Raw genomic sequence first — 12,958 nt, forward strand, 5'->3', positions numbered from 1 at the left:
ATGTGTGATACTGTCTGCTGAGCTACTTTATCTAATCCCATCATGTGTGATACTGTCTGCTGGGCCCTATCTCTAATCCTATCATGTTTGATACTGACTGCTGAGCCACTGTATCTAATCCTATAATGTGTGTTACTGTCTGCTGAGCCGCAGCATCTAATCCTATCATGTGTGATACTGTCTGCTGGGCTGTGTATCTAATCCCATCATGTGTGATACTGTCTGCTGAGCCAGTGTATCTAATCCTATCATGTGTGATATTGTCTGCTGAGCCACTGTATCTAATCCTATCATGTGTGATACTGTCTGTTGGGCCACTGTATCTAATCCTATGATGTGTGATACTGTCTGCTGGGCCACTGTATCTAATCCTATCATGTGTGATACTGTCTGCTGAGCCAATGTATCTAATCCTATCCATAGTTTATAGGGTCGTAGTGCTATAGATATGCTGTCTCCTATACACACACACTTTTTTTGGGGGGGGCACATATGTATTGGGGCTATGTCCCCTGACATTTTAAGTCTTTAGTGATGCCCCTGGCTGCTAGCGCTGCATTGTTCTGTTCACTTAGGAGACCCAGCGATGCAGCTGTAAGCTGCTGACCGTCGGCCATGAGTAGTTTGCGGGGGGGGGATATAAACTTTTGCATCGGGGCCCATGAGCCTTTAGCTATGCCCCTGACTCTGCCTGGTCATGTATTCCATAGTCACCCATCCATACTCATTTTCCTGGAGATAACAACTGATCACCGGGGTTGCTACATTCTGAAATGAAGTTAGGACAACACCTTTAAATGAACCTAGTCTCAAACTTGGATGGTCTACTTGTCCTAACCTAACGGCAAACAAATCAGCTCTAATTATATACACACTATATTTGACTATGTTACAGTATTTCACATAAATTTTAGATTAATTCTATTAAAATGTACTGATCTCCAAAGAAAAAAAGCCTCATTCATCAGTGGGGGTTTTTCCGTCTCACTGATTATGTGCAAAGAGGGTAATTTCTTTACTCTTTGGTGACCTCTGGGCCATTTAGACTTTTTGTCCACCCTACAACTTTCAATTATGGACTGTTCCCATTGATTAAAATTTAGGGTCATATTCCTGTGAAATCTTTCTAGTGTTGAGCTCAGATATTGTATTTTTTTTATGTTCAATGTTACGTTTCCCTCTAGGTCGTCCTCTTTGGTTCTTCAACTTCATTCCTTAGTTGCTATCGACATCTTACCCGTGCCATTATTTTCTCTTACTGCACAACTGCTTGTCAAAATTGAAATGGCTTGGATTAGTTTGTCTTGAAATGGTCACAAGTAAAATAGTAAATTTATTTTGGGGGAATGTGTTATGCTATGATTCTTTTACCCTGGGTTTGTAAGTCTTATTGTGTACCTAATAATGCATGTCTTATTCATTCCATATTTGATCATGCCCTGCTATGTGGTTTGGTTCAGTTTGTATAGCCTAGAGCAGTGTTTCTCAACTCAAGTCTTTACGTTTTCCCAACAGGTCAAAATTTTAGGCTATCCCATAGAGAGAACACCTGTAGCAATTCTTGATGCTCTGACAATACTGGGATCACCTGTGTAACCCTCAAGAAATCCTGAAAACATGAACTGTTGGCACTTGGACTGGCATGTTTTAAGGCCACCATAGGAAACGATTCTCAGAGAGTACCAGCAAACTATACATTACATGTGTATGTCCACTTTTAATAACATCCTAAATTATGTTATTATCATGTGCACACATGACATATAATGAATACATTTATTAAAATAAATGTGTGAATGTACCTCTAAGAATTGTCCCTAGCAGCCAGTGATTGGCTCTAAGTCAGTTTCATATTGGGTTGTCTTTTGCTGGACCTTTGGTCCTATTATATTGCCAGCACCTCGGCCCATCGAAGGATCCCCTGTTGGGCCATTCTGACCCTGCCTGTTAGGGGTACTTGAGCAACACTGGTCTAGTGCATGCCATTGAGTTAATAAAATAATCTGACATTATAATGCTTTGCCAAATACCAACACAGCATATTTGTACTGTACTGAATTTTTGAGCATTTTTTTAAAATATGACATAGTATATTCCTATATGTTCTTCAGGGCCTGATGTTTTGACCCTAGTTGTTGGATCAGACATCAGCCGGTTTCCGAATACTCCCCGACCAACATGCCGAGGTTATTTACATAAGCGAACCCATTCCGGATTACTGAAAGGATGGAGAAAGAGGTGGTTTGTTCTCAAACATGATGGAAGTCTACACTATTACAAGCATAAAAAGGTAATTAATACATGTTGTATTTAAATTTATGTCACCAATTCATTTTACTGAATTAAAATACAGTAACATTACTTTAAACTGGTACCCAATGAATAAGAATTTACAATCATCTTGCAGTCATGAAAAACAAATTAATTTCAATATTAAAATGACTAACTTCTGGGATTTTAGGTGTCCAAATGTGGAAGAAAAAGCGCCAGAAATATTAACAGCAGGTTAGCAACTGGAACAAGCATAAAACTTTAATGAAATAAGCCACACTGCCTAGGGGGTTATGAGAAGATTTACTGGATTTTTTTTTTTACATTGTTGATGTCCAATTTAAAAAGGTAATAATTGCTGGATTTTTCAAAAAAATATTTTAGAATATTTTCTATATTAGAAGTGTTTTACACAGCTAAGCAAATATCACGTTTTCTAGATGAGAATAGAACAACATTCCAAGTGTTCATTTAAGTTTGGGATCTTGAATCACTGAGGTTTTATAGTATGAAATCATAACATTTACAATCTGGATTGTCCTCCCAGCACATAGAAATAACACTGATATTGGTTATGATTTCTTCTTGGACTATGTGTACAGATGTAGTTTTTTTTTACATGTCGTGTATGAAATAGTAACAAATGTAGACATCTTTTTCTATGGTGCGAAACACAAAATTTCTAAACTGAATGGGTTTTATAATATTTCTTAACCTATGGTCATATAAATTATCCCACAAAGTTATGAGATCACCAATGTGGCCCCAAGATACAGGTATAAAAGCTGCAAATCCATCCATAGAGCATTAGGACCTACTGAAAGATATTTCAATGCTTTATTTTATGGCCCTAGACCTTGGGAACCCATTTCAACTCTCAAAAAGGCCAGTTTTAAACATATGCTAGCCTACACAAATTTTCTTCCCATGCTCATTTCAGCTTTACTTCTTCATGGGTAAAGTGTAGTGAAAACCCCTCTGCGAGCCTTAAAATAGGGCACCTAGAATGGTTATCTTGTCCTTAGCCTTTGGAGCCAATGGGGGGATTCATCAACAGGTTTTTGCCACTTTAGTAGCTTAATAAATAACTTGATAAATTTGTTGCATCTTACTCCAGCAGGCCTCTGTCTAAGACTGGCATATGAAACCTCAGTCAATGGATCTGGGCCAATTAGTCTATATAAATCTGTCTTCAGTTTGCTCTCCCTAATTTTGCAGGGTCCACCTGTAAGCTTTTACATCTAGGTTACGAAATTAGATGTGATAGATAACAGGTGGATCCTGCGTGTCAGAGACACGCAGGACTCGCCGACACTGAAGCGGTCAGGTTTGCGGGACTGACGGATTCTGTGAATAACTCTAGATACAGCTGCTTTGTATAGAGAATACAGAGCAGCTGTATCTCAAAAAGTAAAATAATTTTTTAATAAAGAGTACCATATTTACAAAGTTACACAAAACACACTGATACGCTTTTTTATTTAAATAGTCTTTAATTTGATAACTGGTTTCCATCAGATTAAACATGTTAAATCTGTCACAGATTGGTAGCATATACAGTATATAGTGGAATTAATTATATATAAATGGTATGGTACCATCATTTATATGTACAGTAAATGGTGGCATTATTTATATATACAGTATATGAATGTATTATTTGTGTGTACATTTTATAGCTACATTATCTATATGTACAGTATATGGCTGCAGCATATATTTGTAATAGGCCTGTGTGCATATATACAAGGTGAGGGCTTAGTTTTAGGTGTTTTGCGGGTAGGATGAACTTTTGCACTAAGTCTTTGAGTTCAACCCCTTTCTAATCCCATACAGCCACTGAAATGCATAAAATAGATCTCTACATCAATGCAACAGGGCTGAGAACCCTCTTAGAAATATAGTGTTAAATTTAATGAGCGTAAACCTTAATTTTCAATAAACAAAATGGCGGTCTCTGACTTTTGCACTGCATGGTATATTTTACTCTTTTATTGATAAAAGACAGGATTTTAACTATTTTGTTCAACTCCATGAGGGCAGTAGCGTACAATTGTATGTTCTGTATATAAAATTCTTTGTTCTGCTTCTGTTTCAAACTTCCTGGGTGTAAGCCTAAGTACTTTATGTAAACAGCTTAGCAAAGCAATAGGCTTATGTCTAAACCTCTGCTAGTGTACATGCCACATGCCTGCGTTATCAAGCAACTACCGTTACAGAGAGAAATCTTAATCTCTGGCAGGAACAGAAAAATAAAGTGCTCAGGTCATTCTTGTTTCATGCACACAGCTCTCTAACAGGCGACAAAGCACTGTAGTTTATAACAATATGACTATATAATCAATGGTGTACATACCATAAAGACAGCTCAGCAAAGTATGGGGCCCATGAGAATCAGCTAGGGACATTCGGGCCTTTTCCTATGGGCTTCGGGAATCTGCATAGGGCCCCTTGAGCCACAATCCCAGCAATGTTAGCAGGGAGGAAACAGGAAAATATGACACTGTTCTCTCTTAAAAGCCATGGAAAGGAGGTAGCCCTTCGATCCTGGGACGGTAGTATATGGTGATATGATATGAACTTACGCTTTTTTGTTTTACTACTATAGGGTCTAATCTGCCTTATACATATTTTACATACATTTTGGGTTTTGGGAATGTCAATGTGGAGTGCTTTTTAGGGTTGTAGGTCAAGATGGATATCCTTTATTGTAAAGAATGCCACATCGAATTTTAGTCCACGACCTCCGCTGATGATGCGACCTGTACAGTGCAGATGCCATAATATGTATGTAATATATATTAATTGAAGAATGATAGAAAAACATTCCTTACCAAAATATTAAAATATAAGGTGAAGTTGGTTATCTTGCTGCAAATTTCAAAGCATTTTATGTTTTCTCAATGCAGGATGAAGGCAAATGTTATCCTCTTGAGGTGACCAAATTAGAAGGCTCTGAAATTGGTGTTGATACCACTTTGGGGAAACCATTTGTCTTTAGATGTGTCCCACAATCGGGAAACCGAATATTCTACTTTTGTGCCACATCCAACCAAGAGATGAAAAGGTAGATATTATTATGATTTATTTTTTTTCAGTTGTTATGCCGTTTTCTTTCATTTAATGAATAGTCATATTTGATACAAATCAATGTGACAATTCAACATTTTATATTTTATTGAAAATATTGCGGGCTCCCAACTTTTACTCTATCAGATTTTACGTTTTCTATACTTAGTTCTAGAGGCATATAGCCTAATATTATCATCTCCTGACCGATTTGTTGTCTTCATAAGTGCAATCATACATGCCGTTTTCTTTCATTTAATGAATAGTCATATTTGATACAAATCAATGTGACAATCCAACATTTTATATTTTATTGAAAATATTGCGGGCTCCCAACTTTTACTCTATCAGATTTTACGTTTTCTATACTTCGTTCTAGAGGCATATAGCCTAATATCATCTCCTGACCGATTTGTTGTCTTCATAAGTGCAATCATACATGACTAGCAAAAAGTTAACAGAAATTTAGAAAAAAATATTATTATTAATAATCAAAAGGTATATTGAACATACACATGTCGAATTGTATTAATACATCATATAGCATTTTCCTACAGGTGACAGCAGAATTTAGTGCATCTAATGAGTGGTGCAATCATTTTCTTTCCGTTATAGGTGGTTGGAAGCAATGGATAAAGCAATACATCCTCTTAACCAGGTAAGAAGCTAAAATTAATAGCATTTATTTGATCAAATTGAAGTTTAGATTTTGAGGGAAATGCTCTAATACAATGTCAATTAGACATGTCATAAATATGTGATCAGCCAGGTTGCAGCAGCTGACAATCCCAAGAATGAGAGGATTCTGTTATGTTCTACTTTGAAACGCCTTTGGTTTACAACAGAGGTCTCCAAACTTTTTCGGCTACGTTCATTCTTGGGCTCATTGTCATCCAGAAAAGAATGACAAGAAATATAAATTCTTCACTGAAATACATGTGACCTACCCTTTCTGTAGTCCCAGTTAATGAGACTCCACATCAAGGGTAACTTTAAACTATGAAAGCACCTGGGACACCAGGGGGTACTGGTTGACAGAAGGGGGAGGGGAGGGTGCATAGGTTGTCTTCCTGGAGGCTAACATGTACCAATTCAGATGGCAATAATAAATATTATGCCATAGGCATCTGTCCTGTTTCGGCCGCACTCAGAGATAATTTTCCCTGTCATAAATAGGTAGAGCATACCTCTAAATTATACATACAGTGAAGGAAATAAGTATTTGATCCCTTGCTGATTTTGTAACTTTGCCCACTGTCTAAGTCATGAACAGTCTAGAATTTTTAGGCTAGGTTAATTTTACCAGTGAGAGATAGATTATATAAAAAAAAAAAAGAAAATCACATAGTCAAAATTATATATATTTATTTGCATTGTGCACAGAGAAATAAGTGTTTGATCCCCTACCAACCATTAAGAGTTCAGCCTCCTCCAGACCAGTTACACGCTCCAAATCAATTTGGTGCCTGCATTAAAGACAGCTGTCTTAAATGGTCACCTGTATAAAAGACTCAGCCAAGGCAACAAAGGAGTGGCTCAAAAAGAAGCACATTAAGGTCATGGAGTGGCCTAGCCAGTCTCCAGACCTTAATCCCATCGAAAACTTATGGAGGGAGCTGAAGATCTCGAGTTGCCAAGCGACAGCCTCGAAATCTTAATGTTTTACAGATGATCTGCAAAGAGGAGTGGGCCAAAATTCCATCTAACATGTGTGCAAACCTCATCATCAACTACAAGAAACGTCTGACTGCTGTGCTTGCCAACAAGGATTTTGCCACCAAGTATTAAGTCTTGTTTGCCAAAGGGATCAAATACTTATTTCTCTGTGCACAATGCAAATAAATATATATCATTTTGACAATGTGATTTTCTTTTTTTTTTTTTATATATAATCTATCTCTCACTGGTAAAATTAACCTAGCCTAAAAATTCTAGACTGTTCATGTCTTTGACAGTGGGCAAACTTACAAAATCAGCAAGGGATCAAATACTTATTTCCTTCACTGTATAGTGACTAAATAATACTACCATGCAAGAACTAAATAATACAGCAGAGACCGACTAATACTTCTCATTAATGACCAAATATTATCACCATACCATGACTGAATAATAGTGATCAAACATTACCACCATCCAGTGGCTGATTCATACCGTCATACCATGGCGGTAAACATCACTAGTTTGCCTGAAGAATAATACCTGGTTAAAATTGTTTGACAGGATTAGAGATTGGGTTTTTGAAGAACATCATAGGAAGATTGTCGCTGTGTTCTTCGGTACAGTTGGTAAGAAGAGAATATTTATTTCAACTTGTTCACATTAGTCTTTTGTATTACCTTTACAGAACCATGTGTGGGTTGATGTAACAATGCACAATATCAGTCTTCCTCCTCTTGCCATCAAAAACCCTGAGTGTTTAGGTCTTCTGCATCAACTTGACAGAAACAAGGATACTTGGATCCAGCATTACTGCATCCTGAAGGACGGCTGCTTGTATTTCTACTCTAGCATTCGCTCGAACAGTGCTCTAGGTAATGCTTATCTTACATGTGCTTATTTTTAAGCTCTGCTGTGATTTATTTTTTTTAGAAACAAAAGAGGGAAGCAGGAAATTACATGTTGAGCCTAAGATGTGCCAGCTTGGATGCAGCATTGTGCATAAAGTGCAGAGCAGGAGTGAGCAGAGGTTTCTGGTACATGAGCTACTTTATGTATAATCAGAGTGATCTATCAACTACGAATAAACTAGACCCCCCTTCCCCCAGAAGTAAAAAAAAGACAAGTTAACGAAAAAAAAAATAAAAAATAAAAAAATAAAAAAATGGCTACAGATGCCCCGACTTCCTTTTTAAAGCAGGTGGTCCTCCGCTACCACACCACCTCTGGTTTTTCTGCCAGTGTCACAAACCTCTTTCCAGTCCCCCTTAAGATTCAGCAGCCACATTCCAGACCTACTTAGGAGTTTGATTTAATGACGGACTTCACATCACGCCCAGGGCGCAGCTGCAGACAGGGGTTGTCCACTACCAGACAACTGATGACCTATCCACCGGATAGGTCATCAGTAGATGACCTGTGAGGGTCCAACACCCGGACCCCGCACCGATCAGCCGCTCTGGCTGCCTGCGAGCACCAGACGTCCATGCCGGAAGCAGTTGGCTCCGGTCATGGAATAGCGGCCGAGTTGTACTGCAGCTCTGCTCCTATTCAAGTGAATAGGAGCAGAGCTGCAGTTCGGCAGCACTGCCGCTATGCAATGTACAGAGCACACTGCTTACAGCTCCGTACATTGCATACTACGCAATGACATCCTGTGCCCGCAGGCAACCGAAGCAGCTGATCGATGTGGTCTCCGGGTGTCGGACCCGCACCGATTATATACTGATGACCTATCCGGTGGATAGGTCATAAGTTGTCCGGTAGTGGCTCTAGATCGACTATTGTTCATCTCAAAATCACATCTCACAATTGTATTAGCTACTATTAAGAGGTACTGCTCCCAAATCTAGAATAGTGGACCGGTCAGTGCTTTTAAGTGAATAATCTTCTGAACATGTGCACATTTAGCACTTATGCAAATAACAGTATATCTCAGAAGCCCTTTCAGCTACCAACCAGCAGAATCTACAACAGTCTATTCATAGACTATAGACTGTTTTTTAAAATTGGGGGTCACTATTTAATTTTGAAGTTTAGAAAACTACCAGGTATGGATTCAATTCCAGAACATGAATTATAGATATAAGCAATTTATATATTGTTAGGCTTTATAATGCTGACAGGTAGTGAGACAGGATTTTACCATTCTACCTGATAGTTGTTGAATATTGTTATTAATTCTCTCCTTCTTATATAAAGGTGGCATCTACTTACAAGGATATACAGTCAGTGAGCAATCGCTGAACTCAAGACGCTGCATTATAGAACTCAGACCTCCGTCTGAAGAATTTAAAGCATTCTATCTCAGCGCTGGAAGTGCAGCTGAAAACAAACGGTAAGTAACATATTACCAATGACGGCCAATAACACTGTGTAAGTCAGCAAAAGAGCATTGATACATCACTTTACACATTGGAAGTAATAAATGCTATACAAAGTAAAAACACTTTTATAGGCTGCTACAAGAAAACCACTTTTTTTTTATGTCCACCCTAACACACCATTTTTTTTACTCTAAATAGATTTAACATTCTGTTATAATTTTTTGGTATATCTGGATAACAATCTGGAGTTAAATTTTTCGGATACAGAGCTCTAAATCCCCTGCATAGACAGACTTAAAGAGGCTCTGTCACCACATTATAAGTGCCCTATCTCCTACATAATGTGATCGGCGCTGTAATGTAGATCACAGCAGTGGTTTTTATTTAGAAAAACAATCAATTTTGACCAAGTTATGAGCAATTTTAGATTTATGCTAATTACTTTCTTAATAGACAACTGGGCGTTGTAAAGAGAAGTGTATGACGCTGACCACTCAGTCCAATCAGCGTCATACACTTCTCTCCAGTCATGTACTCCGCACAGCCTGATCTTGCGAGATCACTATGTGCTGTCACTTACTCACACATTAACTATACTGAAGTGTCCTGACGAATAGACATCACCTCCAGCCAGGACGCGATGTCTATTCACAATCCTGACACTTTGGTAACTCGCAAGATCAGGCTGTGCGGAGTACATGAATGGAGAGAAATGTATGACGCTGATTGGTCAGCGTCATACACTTCTTCAGAATGCCCACTTGGTCAAAAGGTAAAAACACACCCAGTTGTCTATTAAGAAAGTCATTCGCATAAATCTAAAATAGGTCATAACTTGGTCAAAATTGATAGTTTTTCTAAATAAAAACCACTGCTGTTATCTACATTACAGCGCCGATCACATTATGTAGAAGATAGGGAATTTATAATGTGGTGACAGAGCCTTTTTAAAACAACATTCTGGCTTCCTGCAGCCGCCACCAAAGGGAGTTTACTGCATACCGTGTTATTAGTTCACTGCATAAACAGTATGCGGTAAGCTACTAAACTCCCTCTATTATGTTTTTAATCTAACAGAGGGAGTTTAGTAGTTAACCGCATGAACTCAATAATAACGTGGTATGCAGTAAGCTCCCTCTGGTGACAGGAAGCCAGAATGTTACACTTTTAATCGGTCTATACAGGGGATTTAGAGCTCTGTATCAGAAAAATGGAACTTCAAATTGCTATGAAGATATACAAAAAATGTACACAGCACAGAATTTTGGAGCTAATAACAAGGTGATCAAAGGTAGAGATTAGGAAGCACAATGCAGCTGTGTTGGGAGTCCATGGAGAGGTTGGGGTCCCAGCTCAGGTTGGCCCATCCATCTTTCGTAAGGCAGCTTGAACCTGTACAAGGCTTTCCCTATCCACGTCTACCAGAAAAGCATTAAACAATGGAGGTGAACGCTGGCCTGACCTCTCCTACAAGAGATGGGAAGAAGAGGAGGCAACATGTAACAGGTTTGCGAATAGTGTGTGGTGGTATAAAATAATATTTAGTTATGGGGTCTTCTCTAATCTACGTATGCGCTTCACTTAAAATTTACAAATGTAAAATACTTATACTAAGGTATTTCAATTTCTAAACATTATATAGTTTTATACATAAACTGGTTGACCATACAGTAACTATAGTACAGTATATTACATACAATATAATGCTAGATAAAGGACTTGTGTGTTCCCACTTCTGTAGCAATAACATAAATTACTATTTTACCAGATGGATTACAGCTCTGAAGATATCAATAAACAAGTGGCTACCGTTGCATCAAGCCATTCAAGATTTCATGAGCCGACCGCTAGAAGAGACTAGAATGTGAAGGAACTAGACTACCATTTCTTCACATATCAGGACTAAATAATTCAAATAACATCTTGACCCCTTAGGTTGGGTTCCCAGAGTGCATTTGCTGCAGATTTTGTATGTGTTTTTTCAGCCAAAAACAAAATTGGATCCAGGAGAGGAGACCTATAAGGCCTTTCTTTATATATTTCTTCTGTTTAGGTTCCGTTCCTGGTTTTGGCTAAAAAATAAATGCAAAAAATCTGCAGCAAATCTGCTCTGTGGGAACCCAACCTTAGCTTTTGTTGTATGTCACAAGATGAAATCCAGTGAACTCCCAGGGACTGATGTGAATGTATTCTACACAGTACTTGACTCTTCATCTCAAATACATAGCAGTGCTATTCTGCAAGTCATGGAATGAATCTCATGTACAGCATAGAGCCAAATAAATATATAGCGTTTTTGTACAAGGCCTTTAGGTGAAATGAAAATTTGACTTTTTTTGTTATTTCAGTCTAAATCAAATCATGCAACTAGTCATTTATTTAGCAACTAGTCCTTTTACAAAATATGTCTGACTGGTCATGAAATAAAATAACATACACTTCATTTATTGTCCTAGTGAGTATGAATATCTAGAGGAGAAAGTGTATTCATATGTATGTGTGTGTTTATGTGCGTGTGTGTATATATATATATATATATATATATATATATATATCACAACCATATTGAAAATCAATCAGTTTGCATTGCTTTTTTCAGAATACTGCAAAATGGTATAAAATAGAAAAAAAACAGTTTATTGCAATTATGTTTCATTCATTAAAGTTGTTACCACTAGGGACCACTAGGGACTCTCTTCTATGTGCCAGCGCGAGTGGACCTGGCACGTTTATGCATGACATGGACAGCCATCCATCTGGTTGCTTGGTCTTTAATGCTACATTTCCCCTGCAGCGGCTGCATCGAGAAAATGTTTGCCATGGGTCCGGCTCATATATCCGCATTTAGCCCCTTTATGACGTGACAGTATGAACTTTCGGCACGACTAGTTTCTTTCTACCACAATGCTACCAGTTCATTTACTACTAGTCTATGGTTTACCTCATGCTCCCAACCATATCCAGTATTATAAAAAGACAAATCATGACTGGGATTAAGGTTAAAGAAAGAATGGAGAAGAGGACCTCCATAAACTTGCAGAAATTGTTGAAGCTTCGACAAATATTTAAAGAAATATAACGACCTTATTTAATCTTTGTCCGCTCACAGATTGCTAAATGAACCAATAGAATTACTCTCTAATTATCCCGACATGTCTGTCATTTGTGTCAATGCTCCACCAACACTTTTGTGTTACCAGAGGCAGAAATTAATGTTAGTGGTGGAAAAATTACACCAAAAAAAAAATCATGGAGCTACCTTTTCATTAAATGTTTAGGAAATTATTTGTTTTTAGCAACTTCCTCATATATTTCTTTTAACAGATTTGTACCATTTTGGTTAAGAGCTATTTGACTTTTCTAAAGGACCCATTTGAAGCAGATTTCTTCCCATAAGGGGCACCAATTGACTATATAACAGGTCATTTGGCGCTCATTTAAAGGCCCTCTTACATGGGCCAATGAAAACTGTATGGGGACAAACAATCGTTAATACCATCGTTCGTTCCTATATAGTTTGCATACTGTCGGCAGAAAAAAATAAATCTTATACTCACCCAGGAGTCTGTGTTTCTTCCTCCAGGCCGGCCTCCTGGGATGATGTTTCATCCCATATGACTGCCACTACAGCC

General features: G+C 38.0%; 1 protein-coding gene across 1 annotated transcript in view; it reads left to right on the top strand.

Moving 5' to 3' along the window:
* Nucleotides 1–11,769, top strand: part of LOC142682658 (uncharacterized) — a 44,009-nt gene extending 32,240 nt beyond the window's left edge. Inside the window, exons 6-11 of the mRNA XM_075847318.1 lie at nucleotides 2,112–2,290; nucleotides 5,181–5,338; nucleotides 5,956–5,998; nucleotides 7,688–7,874; nucleotides 9,202–9,337; nucleotides 11,095–11,769. Of these exons, the coding sequence (XP_075703433.1) occupies nucleotides 2,112–2,290; nucleotides 5,181–5,338; nucleotides 5,956–5,998; nucleotides 7,688–7,874; nucleotides 9,202–9,337; nucleotides 11,095–11,194 (803 nt within the window). The 3' untranslated portion in view covers nucleotides 11,195–11,769. The remainder of the gene's footprint in view (nucleotides 1–2,111; nucleotides 2,291–5,180; nucleotides 5,339–5,955; nucleotides 5,999–7,687; nucleotides 7,875–9,201; nucleotides 9,338–11,094) is intronic.
* Nucleotides 11,770–12,958: the final 1,189 nt, after the last annotated feature.

This window comes from Rhinoderma darwinii, chromosome 1 (assembly GCF_050947455.1).
Source record: "Rhinoderma darwinii isolate aRhiDar2 chromosome 1, aRhiDar2.hap1, whole genome shotgun sequence".
In the NCBI taxonomy this organism is placed as follows: Eukaryota; Metazoa; Chordata; class Amphibia; order Anura; family Rhinodermatidae; genus Rhinoderma; species Rhinoderma darwinii.